Source organism: Salvelinus namaycush, chromosome 21, assembly GCF_016432855.1.
Source record: "Salvelinus namaycush isolate Seneca chromosome 21, SaNama_1.0, whole genome shotgun sequence".
In the NCBI taxonomy this organism is placed as follows: domain Eukaryota; kingdom Metazoa; phylum Chordata; class Actinopteri; order Salmoniformes; family Salmonidae; genus Salvelinus; species Salvelinus namaycush.
The window spans coordinates 35,949,572-35,976,495 of NC_052327.1; the positions used below are offsets into that span (position 1 = coordinate 35,949,572).

The window sequence follows — 26,924 nt, forward strand, 5'->3', positions numbered from 1 at the left end:
CTATCATATAGCCCCCCCATCTCTACACACACCCTCATTCCCATACCACACTATCATATAGCCCCCCCATCTCTACACACACCCTCATTCCCATACCACATTATCATATAGCCCCCCCTATCTCTACACACACCCTCATTCCCATACCACACTATCATATATCACCCCTTGCATCTGAAGCTAAGCAACCCCACACCACCCTAACCCAGTTGCTCCCAGATCATACTGCCCCTTAGGACAGGTACACTGGCTACTCTTTCACTTGGCCACATCCTTGTTTTTACATCACGTCTCGTCTCATTCACTAGCTGTGTGCTTTACAACGCTGAGAGCCTAGAAGCTGGCAGGTGGGCACACAACGCCATTTTTTTTTACCATGACTCCTATGTACCTCGATGCCTTGAGTCTCTGTCCCAAATTGTTGCGTCATTCTCAAACAACCTACAGTAGTAATATTTATGTCGGGGTCCTTGCTATTTAAGCCTAATGACTCCCCACTAAGGATGTTACATCACATCATATATAGACTTGGACCAACAGGATTGTTTGGTCACCGTGGTCAGGATCTGTGCTCTCCAAGGGCCTTATTTATCAACTGTGCGTACATTTCTTACTAAATTCTGGCATACCTGGAGATTGTAGGATTTCTGGCATACTTGGAGATTGATAAATCCTACAAACTGTCCCATGCAACATATACGCATGTTTTCAGTGATAAATCAGAACCAAATTACGTAATATTTTTTTAACAAAAACGCCCTCATTAGCTGTATGATTTGGAAATGTTGGAACTGGGCCATGTCCTTTTCTAAAAGAAAGCTGAATAGCGAATTATATTACATTTTTGTAGAGGTGTGGGCAGAGTGTTTTAATCTTTTGCAGAGACTTTAAAAAAAAAAATGCATTCTGCCTATTGCGAGTACCAAACACTGGTCGTGCATTCTGCAAGATTGATTGTCTATTGAACAATTTAAAAGTAAATGTTGCCTACAGCCCACACGAATTGTTGTTCAATATTTTGTTTATCAATACATGATTGTGTTTCTGAGATGAAATAGGCTATTATATCGCGCTCCTATCACACAGCAATACTGTAGACTACCCATACTGTCATAGGCTACCAGCCTATTTGCTTTTGAGCATGGTTGGCTATTGAATGAGCAATGAATAAATGGTAGCCATTATTATAATTCCTGTGCATCAAACACCTCAATTTCCCCCAAAATAACAATCTTTGCTTGCAATACAGTTGAATGACCATTAGAAGTTGTACCTACGCATGGTCTGAGATTTGCGTGGAGATGCACTTCAAATTCAAAATTGATAAATACCAACCTTTGCTGGAAAACTGGCGCACACAATGTTTAGTCATTTTTCTGTGCGCACACACCTTTGATAAATGAGGCCCCAGGTCAAAAACCTACAAACACTGATCTGCGTTATGTACGTTTTCCCCAACATATTGAAGAGGAAGGAACCATTTCAAAATGAAAGATAATGTTTGCATTTTATGTTCTGGGCAAGTACTGAGTTTGGGGGGGAAAATAACTCATATTGTAACATGTTTTAAAGGTAGACTCAGCAAGTGAACGGCAGTGGGTCAATTTCCTCAACAACTAAGAGCGTTGAAGCGTGAGGCTCAACTTCTCCACTGTTTTGGTCCCTCGGCTACCATGCTTTGAACAGCGTGAAGCGAACCCGTGCACATGCGCAGATACTGTATGACTGCATCTTGCTCATCTCAATATCTGCTGCTCGTGGCAGGATCATTTCTCTGAGTCTACCTTTTAATTTACCAAACCATAAGGTGAATGTTGAAGAGAATCCTATTGTTTTGATAGTGGTCAGATAAATGTACCAGGAAGTACTGTGATGCCTGCTATTTAAACACAACAAGTATACATACTAGTTCCAGACCTGGGTCCAATACTTTCAAATATGAAATATGAGCTCGATTTAGATTGCATGGTACAACATAACCTATGGAATAGTCCCATTATAGTCCCAAACGCCAAGCTAAATCAAGCCCACCTTAATTACTTTCAAGTATTTGACCTAGGTTTGGCTGGTATACATGGTACTTTAGGGTTCCTATTACTATTGGCAGAATAGTGAAACATCTTAAGGTTTTTGTTTTTTTGTGTGTTAAAAAAAAATTGTGCGCCTATTCTAATATTCTATTCAATGGTTCATACATAAACTAATCTCTCCTATTGTAGGATCCATTTAAAGATATAAGTATCATTATTCAGATTCAACCTCATCACAGAACACAGGGAGCTGGCTCTCTTATACACTCACTCAGGCTAATCAACAATTTTAATGAAGATGACAATTAACAATGCGGTCATAATATTGAGCACCATTCCTATATAGTTTTCTCAAGACCTTAAATTCCATCCGGGACTTTTTAATCAACTGAAAAGTCCATCACTTGCAGAAGTTGCAACACCGCTTAACAATATCTTTTGAGTGATTGACTTTTAATGCTGATGATCAACATCAAAATTCAATCTGTCACGGCGATCTGTCAAGTAGTTTTTTATAATGCTAATGGCATACTACTGCTTCCTTATTTTTTGGGGGGTCAAAGGCCCTTTTTCAGTTTGACTTTGAAATAACTGTCCATTAAAGGTTTTTAATGCTTTAAATGTATTTTTTACTGTAACATGCATTTGTTTATATAGTGCATAGTTCTAATTGATAAATGAAATAAAGCTGTGGTGTATGTATATTCAAGTTTAGAGTCTGGGTCTTAAGCACCCAGCTACTGTATTATGTGTTGAAGGACACATTTTTGTGACTATTTATATTTCCTACTGTCTGTGCATTCAAACCTGACGCATTTCAGGTGATGCAATTTTAGTATTGTTTGTACCTTTGCAAAAAAACAATAATAAAGAAAGTGATTGAAAAGCACAAATATGCTAATTTCTTTGATGGTGTGTGCCAGGTTGAGTTTGGCTTATTGTGGTTTTATTGATCCCGGCAACACAGAACCAAAATGTCCCAGCTATTTGTCTGTCCACGAGAGATTACGGTCTTATACAAAACGAACAGCATTCCGAGACCGTTATCTTTTTGTCAATACGACTTTACAAATGGAAAAGATGTTGACTTACCGTAAGCAAACACATATCCTAAATATTATTTGAAATTGCAGTTATAAAAAATCTTGATTATGTGCACTTCATCGCTATATTGTCACATACAAAATCTAAATTTTTCACAAATATATTTATCATGAAAGTTATATATATAAAAAAAGACCCCATATTGTCCATTTAACATTTATTTGTACAAATACCTACACATACAGTATATGACCTATTCAGATTGACCAGTGTAGAAAGTTGTCAAGAAATGCAGCAAACACACAGCCATGTTCTTCCTGTGGCAGAGCAGGACATGGCCATTTTTGGCTGTGTTTACACAGGCAGCTCAATTCTGATCTTTTGACATTTATTGGTCTTTTGACCAATCAGATCAAATCTTTTTCAATAATTGGGCAAATATCAGAATTGGGCTACTGGTATAAATGCAGACAATGTCTCTGAACTGGAGGTCATCTGGCATACCAGTAGACCCATCCTTAGGCTTGAACAGGAGTCCCCAGTGAAACCTAAGCTGGACCTGAGCACCATATTACTGGAGCTATTTCCTTGTTCCTGCTAGTTGTCAATAGCCCAGAGGTGACTGACCGTTTCCCTTGGAAACAGCAGCAGAAAGAGTTCCGTAGACTTTGAGTCTCAATAGAATCACAACCTTCTCACATCTCGCTTGCCCAATAAACATTGCCATTGGCACATGATATTCCCAAGCATAAAGAGTCCTCCTTCAGTGTTTTGTGTAGATAGGACCTGGAGATGAGCACCGGGATTGTTGAACATCTTATCTCAGGGGTCCCTCTGTTCCTCCTGACCTAGTCCAGAGGCTCCTGTTTGATCCGGATAGTGGTGGTGGTGCCGATGGACTGACCCCTGTGGAGCTCGCGACACAAGACGTACTCGCTGAACTGGGAGGAGTCAACTCCGCCACCACACGACGCCCTCATGCTGAAGCCCTTCTGGAACAACCTCTCCAGAACCTACAGGGAGCACAGGACAGACAGACAGACAGGAGCTTTTGACAATAGTTAATCAGAACTATTTGTATAGTACTTTCAATATAGGTAACAAAGGGGTTCACTTCATAAAATAAAAGTACAAACCAAGAAACAAATACAGAAGGAAGGACAATTAAAATCATTGCAATCATACATTACAAGTATCTTTATAAAAGTGTGTCTTCAACAGGGATTTAAAAACAGGCACTGAATCTATAAGCCTGATCTCCCCTGGAAGACCATTCCAAAGTTCAGGGGCCCTAATTGCAAATGCCTGGTCTCCTTTCATTTTCAACCTAGACTATGGTATGGTCAACAGTGCCAGAGGATCTCAGGCTGCATAGTTATAGTGCGGTGTACGCTATTGTTATACCCTCTTCCTTATACGTATGACGGATTTGACCTAGAACTACACAGCACCTGAACTTAGTTGAGCCGACAGCACTCAAAGATAAGCTTTGAGTTTAGAACTGGGTCTGCAAAGTGACTGGAGTGAGTCTATCTGCCATGTTACTGAGATTAATTTGAGTCTTCAGCATTACTGGATGACCTGATCTGCTCTGCAGTGTAACATAACAGAGTTGACCTGGAAGGAACCACATCATAACAGAGTTGACCTGGAAGGAACCACATCATAACAGCGCTGACCTGGAAGGAACCACATCATAACAAAGTTGACCTGGAAGACACCACATAACAGAGTTGACCTGGAAGGAACCACATAACAGAGTTGACCTGGAAGGAACCACATCATAACAGAGTTGACCTGGAAGGAACCACATAACAGAGTTGACCTGGAAGGAGCCACATCATAACAGCGCTGACCTGGAAGACACCACATCATAACAGAGTTGACCTGGAAGGAAACACATAACGGAGTTGACCTGGAAGGAACCACATCATAACAGAGTTGACCTGGAAGGAACCACATAACAGAGTTGACCTGGAAGGAACCACATCATAACCGAGTTCACCTGGAAGGAACCACATAACAGAGTTGACCTGGAAGGAACCACATAACCGAGTTCACCTGGAAGGAACCACATCATAACCGCGTTCACCTGGAAGGAACCACATCATAACAGAGTTGACCTGGAAGGAACCACATCATAACCGAGTTGACCTGGAAGGAACCACATCATAACAGAGTTGACCTGGAAGGAACCACATCATAACAGAGTTGACCTGGAAGGAACCACATAACAGAGTTGACCTGGAAGGAACCACATCATAACCGAGTTCACCTGGAAGGAACCACATCATAACAGAGTTCACCTGGAAGGAATCACATAACAGAGTTGACCTGGAAGGAACCACATAACAGAGTTGACCTGGAAGGAACCACATAACAGAGTTGACCTGGAAGGAACCACATCATAACCGAGTTCACCTGGAAGGAACCACATCATAACAGAGTTCACCTGGAAGGAACCACATAACAGAGTTGACCTGGAAGGAACCACATAACAGAGTTGACCTGGAAGGAACCACATTATAACAGCGCTGACCTATGGAACTACATTACCGTCCATACCTGAACTGAGTTGAGCCTGCAGTAGCCATTGAGCGGAAACCGGATAACATGTGTGGGGTCCTGGTTCCAGCCGGCGTTCACCGAGTTACACATGACGTCTCCGGTCTCGGGGAAGATCTCCTCAATGAGCACCTTCTCCCCGCTGAGGGCAATTCTCTCACCCAGGTCAGGGGTCACTCGGACCACCAGGCACTCGCAGGGCTGGCTCTTCTGGCCCTCCCGCTCTGTCAGCCAGCGCTCCAGCTCGCGGACCATGGGTGTCAGCTGGTAGTAGCGAGCCTCCTCGTATAGCTGGGGGAAGTCCTGCCATAGTAGAAACAAACACATACTGTTGAAGCAAGGATACACACTGTACACACAACACACGCGTGCACACATACGCAAGAAAGCATAGACACGCCGACAAACACACACACTAATGTTCATAAACAAACTGACATGGGTACAGCCTGGATGTCTGCCAGATGTGGTTATTTGTCAGCCAACTGCTTTGTCATTGTCCGGATAGATAAACGTGTTTAACTTGATAACAACAAAGGATTTAACTAATAGACTGCCTGGAATCAAAGCTAATTTAACTATAATACACACACAGGATTTGAATTTCAGGATGCCCAGAGGTGTTGGGCACTATTGTAATATATTAGTGCATTCAAAGTATTAAACATATCAGTAACACTTTACTTGAAGAGAACCTAAGGACGGCATAACACAATTACAACTCACACAGATGGCATCCCCAGCCGCGTCCTCAGAGCATGCGCAGACCAGCTGGCTGGTGTGTTTACGGACATATTCAATCAATCCTTATCCCAGTCTGCTGTTCCCACATGCTTCAAGATGGCCACCATTGTTCCTGTTCCCAAGAAAGCTAAGGTAACTGAGCTAAATGACTACTGCCCCGTAGCACTCACTTCTGTCATCATGAAGTGCTTTGAGAGACTAGTCAAGGACCATATCACCTCCACCCTACCTGACACCCTAGACCCACTCCAATTTGCTTACCGCCCCAATTGGTCCACAGACGACGCAATCGCAATCACACTGCACACTGCGCTAACCCATCTGGACAAGAGGAATACCTATGTAAGAATGCTGTTCATCGACTACAGCTCAGCATTTAACACCATAGTACTCTCCAAACTCGTCATTAAGCTCGAGACCCTGGGTCTCGACCCCGCACTGTGCAACTGGGTCCTGGACTTCCTGACGGGCCGCCCCCAGGTGGTGAGGGTAGGTAACAACATCTCCACCCCGCTGATCCTCAACACTGGGGCCCCACAAGGGTGCGTTCTTAGCCCTCTCCTGTACTCCCTGTTCACCCACGACTGCATGGCCATGCACGCCTCCAACTCAATCATCAAGTTTGCAGACGACACTACAGTGGTAGGCTTGATTACCAACAACGACAAGACAGCTTACAGGGAGGAGGTGAGGGACCTCGGAGTGTGGTGTCAGGAAAATAACCTCACACTCAATGTCAACAAAACAAAGGAGATGATCGTGGACTTCAGGAAACAGCAGAGGGAGCACCCCCCTATCCACATCGACGGGACAGTAGTGGAGAGGGTGGAAAGTTTTAAGTTCCTTGGCGTACACATCACTGACAAACTGAAATGGTCCAACCACACAGACAGCGTGGTGAATAAGGCGCAGCAACACCTCTTCAACCCCAGGAGGCTGAAGAAATGTGGCTTGTCACCAAAAACACTCACAAACTTTTACAGATGCACAATCGAGAGCATCCTATCGGGCTGTATCACCGCCTGGTACGGCAACTGCTCCGCCCATAACCGTAAGGCTCTCCAGAGGGTAGTGAGGTCTGCACAACGCATCACCGTGGGCAAACTACCTGCCCTCCAGGACACCTACACCACCCGATGTCACAGGAAGGCCAAAAAGATCATCAAGGACAACAACCACCCGAGCCATTTCCTGTTCACTGCCTGCTATCATCCAGAAGGTGAGGTCAGTACAGGTGCATCAAAGCGGGGACCGAGAGACTGAAAAACAGCTTCCATCTCAAGGCCATCAGACTGTTAAACAGCCATCACTAACATTGAGTGGCTGCTGCCAACATACTGACTCAACTCTAGCCACTTTAATAATGGAAAAATGTATGTATTAAATGTATCACTAGCCACTTTAAACAAAGCCACTTTATATAATGTTTACATACCCTACATTACTCATCTCATATGTATATACTGCACTCTATACCATCTACTGCATCTTGCCTATGCCGTTCGGCCATCACTCATTCATATATTTATATGTACATATTCTTATTCATTCCTTTACACTTGTGTGTATAAGGTAGTTGTTGTGAAATTGTTAGGTCAGAATACTTGTTAGATATCACTGCATGGTCGGAACTAGAAGCACAAGCATTTCGCTACACTCGCATTAACATCTGCTAACCATGTGTATGTGACAAATAAAATTTGATTTGATTTGATTTGAAGTACATACGTATTTCCTTCTGTTGAATGTATGTGATGGATTCATTTATACCAAATGTTTATCTCCACACAGAAATCACATCTGTACATCTCACCCCCCCTGTCTTTTCCCCTTGCATGCTCAATATTATGATACTATTGCAGCACACACACATGCACACACACACGGCAACCGGTATCGATGCACCAAGTCTGGAACCAACAGGACCCTGAACAGCTTCTACCCCCCAGCCATAAGACTGCTAAATAGTTAGTTAAATAGTTAACCAATAGCTACCTGGACTATCTGCATTGACCCTTTTTACACTAATCTCTTTTGACTCATCACATTTGATTTGACACACACACACACACACAGCAGACACTTCTGTTCATAACTACTGCGTGAGAGATAAAGAGAGAGCTGCTTATTTTTCCCTCTACATTTGCTCCAAACTGCTTCTGACATCAGGCATACACAGAGCTGCTACCCCCTCAGGCTCCTTTCTGTATCAAAGCCTGCCTCCTTAGCTCCCCTCCCTTCATAGGCTTGAAGCGAGGGATAGATGTGTTTTATAAAAGAAGGCTCTATCTGCAGGGCACTTTAGTCATCCTGGGCAAAGCACAGAATAACACAGCTACACTAACTACAGAGAGAGAGAGATGAGTGAGATGCCAGATACACAACCACACACACATATGTAAGCACTCCTGCATACACACACACACACACACACACACACACACACACACACACACACACACACACACACACACACACACACACACACACACACACACACACACACACACACACACACACACACACACACACACACACACACACATCAATTTAGCAAAAAACACAGTGTCCCTGCTTCCAGCCATGCAGAATCGACCCCTGTAGGAGCCCAGGGCGAAATGGAGACCTGATTAAAGTGTCAGAAAGCTACAGTTTACACACACTGAGCGCTTATAGAGGTACACAGTGATAGAATGAAGATAAAGATGTGTTTCTGGGCACAGCAGGATAATTGTATGACTTTACAGTCATGTTTGCATTTGCCTAACCATCCTGAAATCTCTGTGAGAGATACTATGTTTGTAATTGTTTGTATGTGTGGAAATGAGGTGCCTCTGGTTCAGAGACTGTGTTAGCCCGCTGAACAACAGCCTAGGCATTAGCTCAAAAAATAACAAGTCTTCATGGCTATTGCAAGTTATCTTATTAAGCGAGCATAGTTCAACCAAACCACCTTTGTTAGACATACATACATACTATGTATTATGTTACTCTTTGAGATGTGAGCTGTAAGAGAGCTGTCCTGTAGTGTGTACTGTACCTTGAAGTCCTCTGGGAGCAGTAGTTTGCAGGTCCTGAGGAAGCTGAGAATGTATCTGAATATGTCTCCATCCCTGTCGATGAAGTAGTGCTGCTTCAAACTGTCCAGTACAATGGGCTCTGTTCCATTAAACAGACGACTGATTCTGGAGAACAGAAAAAGACAATGGTTGAGAGCTCTAAATTCATACTTTGAATCAAGTAGTACTTGAAGTATGTTTAGAGAACTGTAAAACTTGTTTCTAGTGTTTGATCATTACTTACATTGTAGGCAGGAAGTGGGCTACAACTGCATGTTGTTTATTCTAGTATAGAAAATACTAAGGGTTCACTACAACTTCTGAATCACATACTCATAATGGGTTATTTACATTTGTCCTCTCTCTCTCTCGCTCTCTCCAGAAATCGATGCCAACTGCTTTCTATAAGCCCAGTTACTCATCTTTCTACTTCTCTCCTCTCTGCCTGAGGTGGTCCTCTACTCTTCCAGCAGGAGTGTCACCTCACAGCTCCAGGCTGCTCAGCCTTCTCTCTCTCTGCCTTCTCCACTCTTTCTTTGTCCTCCAAAAAGCAATTAAAATCTACCCTTTCTTTTCTCTCCAGCCTTTTCTCTCTCTTTTTTGCTAGATCTCTCAAAAATGATCATGGATACCAAAGTTATTGTTTCAACATGATGTTGTGTGGATTTCTATAAGTATTTTAGTAATGTATCAGTCATAATGCAGTGTCAGTATGAAGCTGTCCATGAACTTGTTGTATCGTTCAATAATATGTTATTTCTCATGAAAAAATATGGTGCCATATGCCACGGTGCCAGATGCATCCCGTATTTGTATTTGTATTTATTATGGATCCCCATTAGCTGCCAAAGCAGCAGCTACTCTTCCTGGGGTCCAGCAAAATTAAGGCAGTTTAATGGCCTTACGTAGACTCTGGGTATTTAGTGAGAGCCTGGCGGTGTCAGATACATCCTGTAATGGCCTTACCTAGACTCTGGGTATTTAGTGAGAGCCTGGCGGTGCCAGATGCATCCTGTAATGGCCTTACCTAGACTCTGGGTATTTAGTGAGAGTCCCCAGGCTGCTGGTGTACATGTGTCCTCCCACATCAATGTGGACCGGGGCATTGGCTTTAGTCAGCTGGGCCGGTGATGGGATGCCCTGGGCATTCATTGGAGAAACTGGAGAACGACTCATAGACATCCTGGACATGCTCCGTCCCTCCTACAGCAACACATGGAAACAGATAGTCTTTGTATTAGAAGTGTGTACTGTATCTGCCCTGAGAGTGGTAAAGTGAAAAATAGTGAGATGTCTACTTTTCATTAAAGGCCCAGTGCAGTCAAAAACGTGATTTGCCAATGTGTTTTATACATATATTTCCACCTTATGAGGTTGAAATAATACTGTTAAATTGTGAAAATGATGCTAATGCCCTTTTAGTGTAAGAGCTGCTTGAAAAGATCGCCTAAAATTCCAGCCTGTTTTGATGGGATGGAGTTTTGGCCTGCCTGGTGATCACCGGATTAGTTAATAGACCAACAGGAAAGACCATTCCAAACCTCTCTGCCAATAACAGCTAGTTTTCAGTTTTCCCCTCCCCACTCAGACCTCTCCCAGAGAGTCCTAGTAAAATTCTTGCTTGAGAAATTGCTCTTTGCTAAGAAGCTATTTTTGTTTCTATCTTTACCATTTTAATTTAAAACAATCGTAGTAAGGTACTTAATTGTTACCTAGAAATGCTTTGATATTGAGATAAAAACGGCTGCATTGGACCTTTAAAGTTAGGCTACTGATGAAGTAATGACATGAAGTAGTAGCAAATGAGGTGCAAGACTGTACAGTAGTTTAGACTATAGTAGGGCAAGCAGCCAATCAAACTGTTTCAGAGATACAATAAGCCTGAACGTTCCCCAATTAACATGAATACAATATTCATGGGCTGCAGACAGTAGTTGAAGTTTCCCACATTGAGGGAACAGAGGGCATTCATGACCCCAGGGCACTGGGCAAAGTGCAGCTTCTGGACAAATTGAAACAACCATCCCCCCACCAAGTCTCTCCATTGTAAAGAGGTTCTTTGAACCATAAAGGTGAACAGGAGGTGAACTTCATTCAGTGTTTTGCCAGGGGCAAGATGCCTGGGGCTGCTGAGCAGAACACACAGAGTCCTCATTTCCAGGGTGTTATCTCCTCTGCTTAGCCAGAAACCAGTATTTTAAGAAATCGATTTAAAAAGAAAAACATTTCATGTTATAAAACCAAAAGGAAACTACATACATTTCACCCATATTTTCCCCATATTCTGAGATGTAATATTCCTTCCTGTATCCATATTATTTCACACATGAATTCAATCAAGAACACATGTATTGAATAGAAAGAGAAACGAATAGCCTATAATAACGTTCTAAAAGCAAGTTTGAGCTTGATATACTCTAGCCTATTCCCCCAAACGCTCTCAATTCTGACAGCACGGCAATAAACTGGTAATAACAATTTTAGGATGTAATTGGGGATTCTATCAGTCACTGAAGTTTGCGTTCTCCTGCGTTTCGGTAAAATATAACAAATATGTCACAATCCACTGGTATCCAAATAGGGCTACTGCCGGCTCACTTTTCTTGGTGTGTGGAGTCCAAACGTTTGAAAACGTTGTGGTTTAATCACGGAAAATATACACCAACGCAATGATTTTATAGAGTAGCTGTGGCTTTAAGATTCTACTGTAGTGTCAGACAGACTACATGTTCTCCACCAAATAAAACTACAAATGAAACATATTGCGTCCTTACCTGGGAGGACACGGATACAGAAGACATAGGAATCTCTTCTCCCTTACGGTTTTATCTCTGTTTATGTCAGTTGGGTCGTCGTTTGCTTTATATCCGTCTTTGTCCGAGCCTTGCCTTTTCTGATATGATGAATCCGTCGAGTTTTATGAGAAGAAAGCCAGTCCGTCTCTAAATAAAAGGAGGGCTAGTAGAATTCTTGCCCTGGGCTATTCAAACGCCCGAAGGGCAAGGATTAGGTTACAATAGAGCAGCTTTTTATCTCTCGCCTCAACTCGTTTCAAGATGAAAATTAGATCCCCCGTTTCTTATTTCACAAGTCAATTTGATTTTTCCAAAAATATCGCGGTTTATTTCCAACGGAGAGCGGTCTGGTCTGCTGCACGGGTAACGGTGTTCGGTTCAATCTTGCTCCGTATCAGATTAGTGTCATAATTCACTCAACGGATTTACCAGTGTTAATAACTGTCAGTGTGTATAAAAAAACATAAATTTAACTTGTTGATACAATATTTACTAAAGTAGGCTACGGTCAATATCAATTAAACTATAAAATGATAGGTTCCGCTCAGAACTGTCGCGCAGATCTTCTCTGTCCTGTAGTATTCTCTTCTCTGGCCCCAATCAGAGGTGTCATGCCCATAGGGGGTAATGGGGCACGTGCCCCCTCAGATTTGTCCTGTTTATAAAATAAGATTTATATATATATATATATATATATATATATACACACACACATGAAAACACATATATACATATACACATATATATACACACACATATATATAAATATATAAGATGTGTTTGTTTCTCTGTAATACTACTAGTCACCTATCAATTTTAGGAAGTTGGCTTTAGCCCACATAGGTTCCCAACTTAATTTCTATTTACCAAGAAGCCATTTCAGGCTCTCAATCAAATTAGAGTAGCTAGCTTGTCTAACTATCTTAACTGGCATGCCTGCTGACATGGTAGACTTTAGAAAAGCAAGCAATAACTAAATGTACTGAATAAGACTAATTTCTTTCAATCCTTTACTCAGATTTGAGCAGAGAAGCATATTTATTTTATTTTTAAAAAGAACCACCAGTGAGGAGGATTCACAGTTCAATAGGTATGCTTAGATATGCAGAATTTTTTTTTTTACTTAGAATTAACCACACTCATTACGGCTCTAGATTGCAGGAAAAGCTGTTTCAGGTGTTTGAAAAATGAACAATTGTCCAACTTCTGGACGGGATCACCACCCGGCCATTCTCACATACTTTGTGCCCCATTCGATTTTTTGAGGGCATGACGCCCCTGCCCCCAATAGCTAATATTCTAACATCAAACATCCCCCTGGCATTGAAGCCAAATTACATCTATCGTCATGCATTATGCCATTGCAAAAGGCCCCCTTTCAGGTGCCTCCGGTCAAATGCACCATTTCAATTATTGTGCGCTGTTAGATGGAGATGTTTGCCCCCAGCGCTTGCAGGCAGATCCATTTTACTCCTCAAACACAAGCTCAGTTTGGTACGCTATTGGTAACAAAATATAGGCCAATTTTAAATCTGTTGCAATCCATCAAAATTGGTCACAGCATGATCTATCCATATGGTCACCACTTTGTGTTCCATTGCACACAGCATTGCACAGAGAAATTCCAAATGTTTGATTATTTGTGTACTTGTTTGACATTTCACTGCATTGCTTTGAGCTAATAACATAAGCGTTTCGCTGCACCCACTATAACATCTGCTAAACTGTGTACACAACCAATAAACTCTGATTTGATTTTGATTTGAGAAGCTGTGATGTCCCTTTTTGCATGCTTAGAATATTAATACAATTGAGAAAAAACATCTAAACGTATGGGAAATTGACATACAGTACCAGTAAAACGTTTGGACACACCTACTCATTCCATGGTTTTTCTATTATTTTCAACATTGTAGAATAACTATGAAATAACACATATGGAATCATGTAGTAACCAAAAAGGGTAGTCATCCTTTGCATTGATGACAGCTTTGCACACTCTTGGTCATTTCTCAACCAGCTTCATAAGGTCACCTGGAATGCATTTCAATTAACAGGGGTGCCTTGCTAAAAGTTAATTTGTGGAATTTCTTTCCTTCTTAATGCGTTTGAGCCAATCAGTTCTGTTGTGACAATGTAGGGGTGGCATACAGAAGATAGCCCTATTTGGTTAAAGACTAAGTCCATATTATGGCAAGAACAGCTCAAATAAGCAAAGAGAAACAACAGTCCATTACTTTAAGACATGAAGGTCCCTCAATCTGGAAAATGTCAAGAACTTTGAAAGTTTCTTCAAGTGCAGTCACAAAAACCATTAAGCGCTATGATGAAACTGGCTTTCATGAGGACCGCCACAGGAAAGGAAGACCCAGAGTTACCTCTGCTGCAGAGGATACGTTAATTAGAGTTACCAGCCTCAGAAATTTCAGCCCAAATACATGCTTCACAGAGTTCAAGTAACAGACACATCTCAACATCAACTGTTCAGAGGAGACTGCGTGAATCATGGTCGACCCTTCATGGTCGAATTGCTGCAAAGAAACCACTACTAGTTAAATAAAGGTTAAATAAAAAATATTAAATAATAAAATACGAAAGGGCACCAATAATAATAAGAAGAGACTTGCTTGGGCCAAGAAACACGAGCAATGGACATTAGACCGGTAGAAATCTGTCCTTTGGTCTGATGAGTCCAAATGTGAGATTTTTGGTTCCAACCGCCATGTCTTTGTGAGACGCAGAGCAAGTGAACAGAGGATCTCCGCATGTGTGGTTCCCACTGTGAAGCATGGAGGAGGACGTGTGATGGTGCTTTGCTGGTGACACTGTCAGTGATTTATATATAATTCAAGGCACACTTAACCAGCATGGCTACCACAGCCTTCAGCAGCGATACGCCATCCCATCTGGTTTGCGCTTAGTGGGGCTATAATTTGTTTTTCAACAGGACAACGACCCAACACACTTTCAGGCTGTGTAAGGGCTATTTGACCAAGAAGAAAAGTGATGGAGTGCTGCATCAGATGACCTGGTCTCCACAATCACCCGACCTCTACCCAATTGAGATGGTTAGCGATGAGTTGGACCGCAGAGTGAAGGAAAAGCAGCCAACAAGTGCTCAGCATATGTGTGAACTCCTTCAAGACTGTTGGAAAAGCATTCCTCATGAAGCTGGTTGAGAGAATGCCAAGAGTGTGCAAAGCTGTCACAATGGCAAAGGGTGGCTACTTTGAAGAATCTCAAATATAAAATATATTTTGATTTGTTTAACAAGTGTTTTGGTTACTACATGATTCCATATGTGTTATTTCATAGTGTTGATGTCTTCACTATTATTCTACAATGTAGAAAATAGTAAAAATAAAGAAAAACTCTTGAATGAGTAGGTGTGTCCAAACTTTTGACTGGTACTGTATACAGCACAGATATGAATTGCTCATATGTTTAGATTTATTGTCAACTAGTTTTTCTCAATTGTATTAATATTCTAAGGATGCATGACAAAACATTTTGAGAGCACACAACAAAATAATGTCTGACATAAAAATTTACCTGAAAAATATACATAGGCTAGCCTAACTGAACCATTTCAAGCATTGCCCAATGCATTTCCTCTCTTATGAAGCTATTGGTGAGAAGGATGGGATGGACATAAAATACATTGCTTTATTAATTTCCAATTTATTTTTACATGAAAGTAATGCGTTCTCTTCATTGGTTTAATCGAACTAGGAAATAGAGCAATCCATACACACAACGTCTGTTCGACACCAAGACTCCAGTGTTAAATCCTGCTCTTCCATTTGTTTTTGCCCCAGGGTGATGCTGTGCATGTGTCTTACTCTGCATTAGTGCAAACCAACAGAAGGACTTGATTCTGTCTCTGTTCCAAATGGCACCCTATTCTCTATATAATGCACTACTTTTGACCAGATCCCATAGGGCTTTGATCAAATGTAGTGCACTATATAGGGAATAGGGTGTCATTTGGGACATACTATTCTCTTTTTTTCTACTTAAAAGAAACCCTGCAGTTAGTTCAATTACATGACGTATGAGAAAGATGTTGTGAATTTACAGATTTAAATAGCTGGCAAAGTCACCCCAGGCACTGGCAGTTCATTTTCTTAATTTATGAATTTTATGCTGAATGTCTGATGTGAGAAGGATGTGGAAAGAGAAGAAACAGATCAGTTGTCTTTATGTCCTAAGAGCTGATGGCTCAAATGAAATATATCTTATCTCATTTCCTATGCGCCAATACAAGGCAGCAGAGTGCCCCCCTCCAGACACTGGGGGGAGGGGGCCTGCAGCCCCCCAGGGCTAGGGTAGTGAGACACGGCTCTATTGTACACTGAACATTTTGAAATGAATTAAAATTGTCATATTTCTGTCACTTCCTTAAACCAGATGTGGAAAAACAACAAATAAATGTTTTGTTGAAATGGCTTGTTAATCATGGTAACGGTGCTTGAAAACCCAAACAAAAATGTACATGTATATTGGCAGTGTTAAGGCTAGGGGATTTAAATAATTTGTCATACAACACTTCTGCACAGACATGTAGAACAATTGTACATGAACTCTTTACACTTAGTGTGATCATCTGTACTGTAACGAGGCCCATACAATTACCCAGAAAACCTCAAACATATGTTTCAATGTACATTACCAACAGATTAAAATATCATGAACCCTCAGATACATCTGGAAGGCCATATGTGATGAACCGAGATATTATACAGTAATGCCACTCAACTCTATATATTTTCCCTGTCCCTTATTTTCTGTGTTTCTGTATTTTAGAAATATATTGTAACAAGTCTATTGCATGCAAAATACAAAACAAGTAGAGAGAGATATCTTGTTGATTGTTGAGAGGAGGTTGTATGTAGGCTGTATGCCAGTCAATAAAAGTGCATTTGACAAAAAGTACATCAGTGTTAACACTATAAAAAGCGTTACGACTAAAAGCTGTATAACCCCGGGGCCTCACGAGTGGCACAGCGGTCTAAGGCACTGCATCGCAGTGCTTGAGGCGTTACTACAGAAACGGGTTCGATCCTAGGCTGTGTCACAGTCGGCCGTGACAGGGGACCCATGAGGCGGCGCACAATTGTCCCAGGGTCATCCGAGTTAGGGGAGGGTTTGGCCGGCCGGGATTTCCTTGTCCCATCGCACTCTAGCAGCTCCTTGTGGCAGGCCGAGTGCCTGCAAGCCGACATTGGTCGCCAGCTGACCAATGTCAGCTGACCAATGACACATTAGTGCGGCTGGCTTCCGGGTTAAGCGAGCAGTGTGTCAAGAAGCAGTGCGGCTTGGCAGGGTCGTGTTTTGGAGGACGTATGGCTCTCTACCTTCGCCTCTCCCGAGTCCGTAGGGAAGTTGCAGCGATGGGACAAGACTAACTACGAGTTAGATGTCATGAAGTTGAGGAGAAAAAAAGGGGTAAAAGAGAAAAAAAATCTGTACAACCTATGCTCAAAGTAATCACATCAAATCATAATTGTAACCAGATATAAATAAGAAATACATCAGTGTCTGTAGTGCTTATTCAAGTCCCACAAGATAACAATCTCTTCCGTAGTGTTCATATTAATAAATCTCAAATTAATCATCTCAACCTGGCACTCCAGCCAGTATCTCAGTACAGAAAGGGCTTGGAGTAGTTAAACATCAGATAATCCATGTAGTAAAGGTCATAGACCCTCTGTCTCTCCGTGCTGTTCAAAGTATATCTGAGCAATGGTGGAAGAAGTCTTGACGTTGGCAGGCACCCGATGCTCTGTAGCAGGAAGTTGGCCTCCTCCGTCATGTTCTCAAACTTCCAGATGAAATCGTAGTGCAGCAGGCAGGGGCTGCAGAGCTGGCTGACCGGCTTCCTGTGGATGTCCATGCTGCCTCGCGTTCAACATGTACTGGACAAACTCCCTGAAGGTGCCTTGGCCCGGTACCGGGAGATGATGAGCCGGCCGAACGCTGAGTGGTAGTACCAGTTGGAGCTCTCAAACTTATCGCGGAAGGCCGAAACCAGCCCCTCTAAGGGCTCCCATACGAAGAGGACCTTGGTGTAGGAGCAGAGGTGCTCTGCCACGCCCGCATGGTCATAGGCGTCCAGTCGGCGGAGCTGGTTGGTGAAGTGGGCATCGTTGTGGGCGGTGCACCTCACGGTATTGCAGGCCTGACCTATTATTAATTTAAAAAAAATATGAATAGTTATCTGGGGCTGTATGCATCTAGCACCTCAGAGTAGGAGTTCTGACTTCAGACGTGTTCTGCCTTTTAGATCACAATGAATTAAATTACATGGACAGGGGGACCTCTAGATCAGCCCTGAACATGAATTGCAATGAAATACAATTATACATGTAAATCATGTACTGTAGTGACATGTACTGTAAATGAAATTAATCACTATAGTTACAATGCCTATCCTCCACGAAGACACAGAACACCTGAAGGCAGGACACAGGGTGTTCTGTGACACCAGGCTGGTATTTGGAGCAGACTTCCCTCAGCAGGTGGCGGCAGGACACCTGGGTTTGGGCCATGCCCTGTAACCGATGGTACTCCTCACCAGTGGGGGCGCCACTAGGGGTTAGAGATCCGCTCTTTAGCAGCAGCTTCCTGTGGCTCTCGGCTGGGTCTCCGGAGGTTGGAGTGATTGGGTGGGGCGGCCACTGTAATAATGGGGGCTGCCTGGGGCTAGGAATAAGGAAGCTGGGGTTAGAGGACATCTCTTCCCCTCGACATTTGATGAGGTATTCCAGATCGGGAGAATGAAAAAAACTTGAGTTCCTTTACGTTACCACAATCACACCATGAGTAGTTAATCATGAGACATACCCCTCCACCTCACTGTTTCCCAGAGAGTTCCTTCTTCCTGTCCGTGCGATGAACGAAGAACCATGCTGGGTGTATGGACGGGGACATTATATCCCTAGAGAGCCATGATTCCGTAAAAGAGAGTATGTTACAGTCCCTTATGTCTCTCTGGAAGGAGATCCTCATCCTGAGCTTGTCTACTTTATTGTCCAGGGACTGAACGTTAGTGAGTAATATCCTCTGAAGACAAGAACCCTACTTCTCCTCCCTCTTCTCTGGCACCAATGTTTTGGTAGAGCACCCTGGATTAATGGGGTTTCCTCTGTAAGTTCAAACAAAAGATCCAAGTCAGGTGAGTGACCGCCGATCTAATTTCCCAAAGTTATTTGTCTGTAAGTAATAATGCTAGAAAATTTTAAAAACATGGATAGATGGCAGCATTCGAGCAAAACTGAAAGTGTGAACCACCACATTTAACCACGGCAAGGTGACTGGGAACATGGACGTGTACACTGAGTTTACAAAACATTAAGGACACCTTCCTAATATTGATTTGCAAACTCCTTTTTTTCTAACAGTCTTGAAGGAGTTCCCACATATGCTAAGCACTTGTTGGATGCTTTTCCTTCACTCTGCGGTCCAACTCATCCCAAACCATCTCAATTAGGTCAGGTGATTGGAGAGGCAAGGTCATCTGATGCAACACTCCATTACTCTCCTTTTTGGTCAAACAGCCCTTTACACAGCCTGGAGGTGTGTTGGGTCATTGTCCTGTTGAAAAACAAATTATAGTCCCACAAAGCAAACCAATCAATCAATCAAATTTATTTATAAAGCCCTTCTTACTTCAGCTGATGTCACAAAGTGCTGTACAGAAACCCAGCCGAAAACCCCAAACAGCAAGCAATGCACGTGTAGAAGCACGGTGGCTCGGAAAAACTCCCTAGAAAGGCCAAAACCTAGGAAGAAACCTAGAGAGGAACCAGGCTATGAGGGGTGGCCAGTCCTCTTCTGGCTGTGCCGGGTGGAGATTATAACAGAACATGGCCAAGATGTTCAAATGTTCATAGATGACCAGCAGGGTCAAATAATAATAATCACAGTAGTTGTTGAGGGTGCAACAGATCAGCACCTCAGGATTAAATGTCAGTTGGCTTTTCATAGCCGATCATTCAGAGTATCTCTACAGCTCCTGTTGTCTCTAGAGAGTTGAAAACAGCAGGTCTGGGTCAGGTAGCACATCCGGTGAACAGGTCAGGGTTCCATAGCCGCAGGCGGAACTGTTAAAACTGGAGCATCAGCACGGCCAGGTGAACTGGGGACAGCAAGGTGTCATCAGGCCAGGTAGTCCTAAGGCATGGTCCTAGGGCTCAGGTCCTCCGAGAGAGAGAAAGAAAGAAAGAAAGAAAGAGAGAAATAGAGGAAGAAAGAGAGAAAAAGAGAGAAAGAGAGAGAGTATTCTTCAATTCACACAAGACACCGGATAAGACAGGAGAAATACTCCAGATATAACAGACTGACCCTAGCCCCCCGACACATAAACTACTGCAGCATAAATATAGGAGGCTGAGGCAGGAGGGGCCCGGAGACACTGTGGCCCCATCCGACGATACCCCCGGATAGGGGCCAAACAGGCAGGATATAACCCCACCCAGATGGGATGGCGTATCACCGCAGAATGCTGTGGTAGCCATGCTGGTTAAGTGTGCCTTGAATTATAAATAAATCACTGACAGTGTCACCAGCAAAGCACCATCACACGTCCTCGTCCATGCTTCACGGTGGGAACCACACATGCGGAGAGCATCCGTTCACCTACTCTGCGTCTCAAAAAGACACAGTGGTTGGAACCAAAAATCTCACATTTGGACTCATCAGACCAAAGGACAGATTTCCACCGGTCTAATGTCCATTGCTCGTGTTTCTTGGCCCAAGCAAGTCTCTTCTTATTATTGGTGTCCTTTAGTAGTGGCTTCTTTGCAGCAATTCTACCATGAAGGCCTGATTCACGCAGTCCCCTCTGAACAGTTGATGTTGAGATGTGTCTGTTACTTGAACTCTGTGATGCATTTATTTGAGCTGCAATTTCTGCAATGTCTGAAAATAGTAAAAATAAAGAAAAACCCTGGAATGAGTAGGTGTGTCCTAACTTTTGACTGTTACTGTAAATTGGCTTGACAATCTATGGCAAATCTTGAAAATGGCTGTCTAGCAATGATCAACAACCAACTTGCCAGAGCTTGAATCATTTTTAAAAGAATAATGTGCAAATATTGTACAATCCAGGTGTGTAAAGCTCTTAAGAGACTTAACTGGAAGGACTCACATCTGTAATCGCTGCCAAAGGTGATTCTAACATGTATTAACTCAGGGGTGTGAATACTTTAGTATATTAGATATTTCTCTATTTAATTTAATACATTTGCAAAAATGTCTAAAAACATGTTTTCACTTTGATAAGAAAAAATAAATATGTTATCAATTTTGAATTCAGGCTGTAACAACAAGATGCAGAATCATTTGAGGGGTATGACTACTTTCAGAAGTCATTGTATATTTATACAAAAAGTCACCTTGTCTGAAAGAGATTTACATGGTTATCAAATGGTTATCACTCCAGGGCAAGCCTACACAAAACAAAGCCCTTATTTTAAGTGTTTCTAAAATCCCATATCAGAAAAATGTAAAAAGATTGAAACCATTTCGCTGTTTGACCGCTAGGGTATTATGCCACGTCAACTGTGGTGGTCTATTACTTAAATACTGGAAGTCAAACCATACTCCAACGTTAAAGTTGCGCTATGCAGAATCATATTCATTTTCTGGTTTCTAAAATTCAAATAATTTGCCTAATTTCAGTTTATATGTGACAAAATCAGCTAGTATAGTGTAGAGAATCATTGTACCATCTAAACTGCTATGAAATATATTTTCCATAACCAAAAATATAATATTTTCAGCTGTTTGTAGCGGATGTATAAAACCGAAAGTAAAAGACGCAAAAACAAAACTTAAGCACGCCAAGCATAGAAATACTGCACATAGAACAGATGTACCCCTTCTTAGACTTGCTTTCAATGATCTATAACTCACATTTCTATGTGAATATGGTCAGGTCTCCCAAAAAGTTATATTGCCACTAAGAGAATGGAAGAATCAAACGCTTAATTCTTTAAAATCTGTCTACATACAGAAACAACATAACACAAATTGAAGTCATATGGGGCAGTCTTACAAGCATGAGAAACAACATTGGATGTGGATACGATGGGAACATATGGGTCTGAGCAAGAGTGATGTCATTAATGTTTGTGGAAATGTGAAGTTGCCTATTATTTTTGTCTATGTATGTTTTTGTTTATTGTAAAACAATTAAATGTTAAAGTTAAATATTACAAAAAAAATGAAATATAGATGTGTCTTGGCCCCGAAAACCCTCAAAACTTCTACAGATGCACTATCGAGAGCATCCTGTTGGGCTGTATTACCGCATAACAATTGCAGGGCTCTCCAGAGGGTAGTGCGGTCAACCCAATGCATCATCAGGGGCACACTGCCTGTCCTCCAAGACATCTACAGCACCTGGTATCACAAGAAGGCCAAGAAGATAGTCAAGGACCATAGCCACCCGAGTCACAGCCTGTTCATCCTGCTACCATCTAAAAAGGTGAGTTCAGAACAGGTGCATCAAAGCTGGGAACGAGACACTGTAAACAGCTTCCATCTCCAGGCCATCAGACCGTTAAACACTCACCAATAGCCAGCCTCCGCCCAGTACCCTGACCTGAACCTTAGACACTGTCACTCTCCGGCTATCACCTGGTACTCTACCCTGCACTTTTCTACGACTGTACATTACATTTTAGTTACACTGCTTATACTCACCACATATTTATGGATATACTGGATTCTTCTGTCAGTCTAATATATCTACTGCTGTACATTCTTAGTATATCTTGTGTAAATTCTTTTGGTGTATATACACAGATTGCATTTGGATTATACTGTTATAGTGCTATTTGGGGCGTTAGCTCATTTAATTTGTTCCGACATTTCTTGATTTCTTCTTGTTTTTTTCCATTCTGATTATTTGTATACTTGATTAACATTTTACTGTATTGTTAGGAGCTAGTAATATAAGCATTTCACTGCACCCGCTATAACATCTGCTAAACTGTGTAATCCACCAACAAACGTTGATTTGATCTTTACAGAGGATGGATATAGTGGTTGTGCCTCAAGAAACCAATAGATGGCGTCATTACATTATTTTCAGTGAACTGTGCTATCAGCAGCTCAGTGAGCTGAATGTAACCAGGCATCAGATCTGATCCAGTAATCTTATCTTTTGAATTGGCCACCTTGTAGAAACCATGCACTTCACACCTTGACAGAGAGAAAAAAAGTTGAGTTAGAGAGATTGATAGAATCCTACATTACGTATTACCAAAAGTACTTTGCTGGTAATCTCTAGCCGAGCTGAAATAGTTACCAAGAGTAGTGTGAGGGGGAGAGTAACAGAAAGATGAAGTGAGGTTACTGTCACCCACAAAGCACAACACCGCACCTAAACAACACTTAAATTACCATCCACCTATCACGGTTCATCAACACTTTTACTTACTGTACTGTTCTACTGTTGAGTTACGGACAACAAATTATATTTTTTCCAATGCAGCCTTGCCAAGTGATATTCTTCCGACTGGGAAATGTGACAATGCATAATAGGAAAGAAATCATTACAGGAGTGGGGATGTCAAAAGTGCCTTTGTCATAACAAATCACATTTATTTGAGCAGAACTGAAAATCAGCCTTAAACAAAGCAAGATTCATTACAGGGGAATACAAGAGTCACTACACACACAACAACAGTCAAAGGATGCACAGAACAGTTTGAAATGTCTTTCACATTGTGATGATAAATCGGTCATAGAATAATTAATACATTCTTTGCGGAAGAGACAGCCAAGAGAGAGAGGAAAACATCATTAGTCAGCATAATAGATGTTCAAGACATTACATGGATATTAAAGATATTGCTTGTGAGAAACACACAGTGTACAAAACATTAAGGAGACCTTCCTAATATTGAGTCCCCCCCTTTTGCCCTCAGAACAGTTTCAATTAGTCGGGCATGGTATTGAAAGCATTCCACATGGATGCTGGCTCATGTTGACTCCAAAGCTTCCCACAGTTGTGTCAAGTTGGCTGGATGTCCTTTGGGCGGTGGACCATTCTTGATACACACGGGAAACTGCGTTGCAGTTCTTGACACAAACCGGTGCGCCTGGCACATACTACCACACACCATTCAAAAGGCACTTAAATATTTTGTCTTGGCCATTCACGCTCTGAATGGCACACAAACAATCCATGTCTCAATTGTCTCAAGGCTTAAAAATCCTTATTTAACCTGACTCTTCCCCTTCATCTACACTGATTGAACTGGATTTAGCAAGTGACATCAATAAGGGATCATAACTTTTACCTGGATTCATTTGGTCAGTATATGTCATGGAAAGAGCAGGTGTCCATAATGTTTAAACTAAGGGGTCTAGCCCAAACCATTATTCCTCCTTCACCAAAGTTTTACAGTTGGCACTATGCATTGGGGCAGGTAGCGTTCTCCTGGCATCCGCCAAACCAAGATTTGTCCATCGGACTGACAGATGGTGAAGCATGATTCATCACTCCAGAGAATGCGTTTCCACTGCTCCAGAGTCCAATGGCGGCAAGCTTTACACCACTCCAGCCGACGCTTGGCATTGTGCATGGTGATCTTAGGCTTGTTTGCAGATACTAGGCCATAGAAACCCATTTGAAGAAGCTCCCGACGAACAGTTATTGTGCTGACGTTGCTTCCAGAGGCAGTTTGGAACTCGGGTAGTGAGTGTTGCAACTGAGGACAGACGATTTTTACGAGCTACATGCTTCAGCAATCGAGTCTTCCGTTCTGTGAGCTTGTGTGGCCTACCACTTTGCGGCTGAGCCGTTGTTGCTCCTAGATCTTTCCACTTCACAATAACAGCACTTACAGTTGACCGGGGCAGATCTAGGAGACAAACTGACTTGTTGGAAAGGTGGCATCCTATGATGGTGCCACGTTGAAAGTCACTGAGCTCTTCCGTAAGTGTTAGGTGTGTATAAGGGAGGCGAAGTCAGGTGCAGGAGAGCAGAGTGAAATAAATAGGTGCACTTTAATTCCGTTCCACAAATGACATAATGAAAAATCAACGTGCCAAAATAACACGGAAACAATAATAAAGTATAGCTCCAGACAAAACGCCATCAAACAATAAACAATTGCACACAAAGACAAGTAGGGGAACAGAGGACTAAATACATTCAGTATGATTAGGGAATGAAAACCAGGTGTGTATGGAACAAGACAAAACAAATGGAAAGATGAAAAATGGAGCGGCGGTGGCTAGAAAGCCGGTGACGTCAATCGCCGAACGCCGCCCGAACAAGGAGAGGAGCCGACTTCAGCGGAAGTCGTGACAGTACCCCCCCTTGACACGCGGCTCCAGCGGCGTCCCGACACCGGCCTCGCGGACGACCCGGAGGGCGAGGTGCAGGGCGATTCGGCCGGCGACAGTGATACTCCCGCAGCAGTTCGGGGTCCAAAACATCCGCAACCGGAATCCAGCACCTCTCCTCTAGACGTACCCCTCCCACTCCACGAGGTACTGTAGGCCTCCTACCCGACGCCTCGAATCCAGGATGAAACGAATGGAGTACGCCGGGGCCCCCTCGATGTCCAGAAGGGGCGGAGGAACCTCCCGCACCTCAGATTCCTGGAGTGGACCAGCCACCACCGGCCTGAGGAGAGACACATGGAACGAGAGGTTAATACGGTAATCAGAGGGAAGCTGTAATCTGTAACACACCTCGTTCACCCTCCTCAGGACTTTGAATGGCCCCACAAACCGCGGACCCAGCTTCCGGCAGGGCAGGCGGAGGGGCAGTTTTCGGGTCGAGAGCCAGACATGATCCCCCGGTGCAAACACCGTGGCCTCACAGCGGTGACGGTAAACGCTGGTCTTTTGGCGTAGCGCGGCTCTCTGGAGGTGAACATGGGCGGCCTCCCATGTCTCCTCCACGTTCCTGAACCAGTCGTCCACCGCAGGAGCATCGGTCTGACCCTGATGCCAAGGTGCCAGAACCGGCTGGACCCCAATACGCACTGAAAGGGGGAAAGGCCAGTGGAGGAGTGGCGAAGCAAGTTCTGCGCCATCTCGGCCCAGGGCACGAACGCCGCCCACTCTCCCGGCCGGTCCCGGCAATAGGGCCGCAGAAACCTGCACACATCCTGGTTGACTATCTACCTGCCCGTTACTCTCGGGGTGAAAACCCGAGGTGAGACTGATCGAGACCCCCAGATGCTCCATAAACGCCTTCCAGACTCTCTACCTGAACTTGGGACTCCGATCAGACACTATATCCTCAGGCACCCCGTAGTGCGGGAAGACGTGAGTAAACAGGGCTTCCGCAGCTTGTAGGGCCGTAGGAAGACCGGGCAGAGGGAGGAGACGACAGGACTTAGAAAAACGATCCACAATGACCAGGATTGTAGTGTTTCCCTGTTAAAGAGGAAGATCTGTTAGGAAATCCACTGACAGATGTGACCAAGGTCGTTGTGGAACGGGTAAGGGATGTAGCTTACCTCTGGGCAGGTGTCTCGGAGCCTTACACTGGGCACACACCGAGCAGCAGGAAACATAAACCCTCACATCCTTTGCCAAGGTGGGCCACCAGTACTTCCCAGTTAGACAGCGCACCGTCCGACCGATCCCCGGATGACCAGAGGAGGGAGACGTGTGCGCCCAATAGATCAACTGGTCACGGACAGCAGACGGAA

General features: G+C 43.1%; 1 protein-coding gene across 1 annotated transcript; it reads right to left on the reverse strand.

Moving 5' to 3' along the window:
* Positions 1 to 3,336: 3,336 nt before the first annotated feature.
* Positions 3,337 to 12,815, reverse strand: LOC120066713 (BTB/POZ domain-containing protein kctd15-like). Its single transcript, XM_039018171.1, has 5 exons — positions 12,217 to 12,815; positions 10,470 to 10,645; positions 9,424 to 9,568; positions 5,640 to 5,942; positions 3,337 to 4,087 (listed from the first exon to the last, which is right to left on the reverse strand). The coding sequence occupies exons 1-5, from the start codon at positions 12,241 to 12,243 to the stop codon at positions 3,923 to 3,925; spliced, it is 816 nt and encodes a 271-aa protein (XP_038874099.1). The 5' UTR covers positions 12,244 to 12,815; the 3' UTR covers positions 3,337 to 3,922.
* Between the last annotated feature and the right edge of the window lie 14,109 nt (positions 12,816 to 26,924).

Excerpts from the sequence above, each read along its gene's own strand:
- LOC120066713 (XM_039018171.1), bottom strand. The coding sequence starts at position 12,243 with ATGTCTTCTGTATCCGTGTCCTCCCAG. Across the intron at positions 9,569-10,469 it reads ACTAAATACCCAGAGTCTAG|AATCAGTCGTCTGTTTAATG; the intron begins GTAAGGCCATTA and ends TCTGTTCTCCAG. Across the intron at positions 4,088-5,639 it reads GCAGGCTCAACTCAGTTCAG|GTTCTGGAGAGGTTGTTCCA; the intron begins GTATGGACGGTA and ends TGCTCCCTGTAG.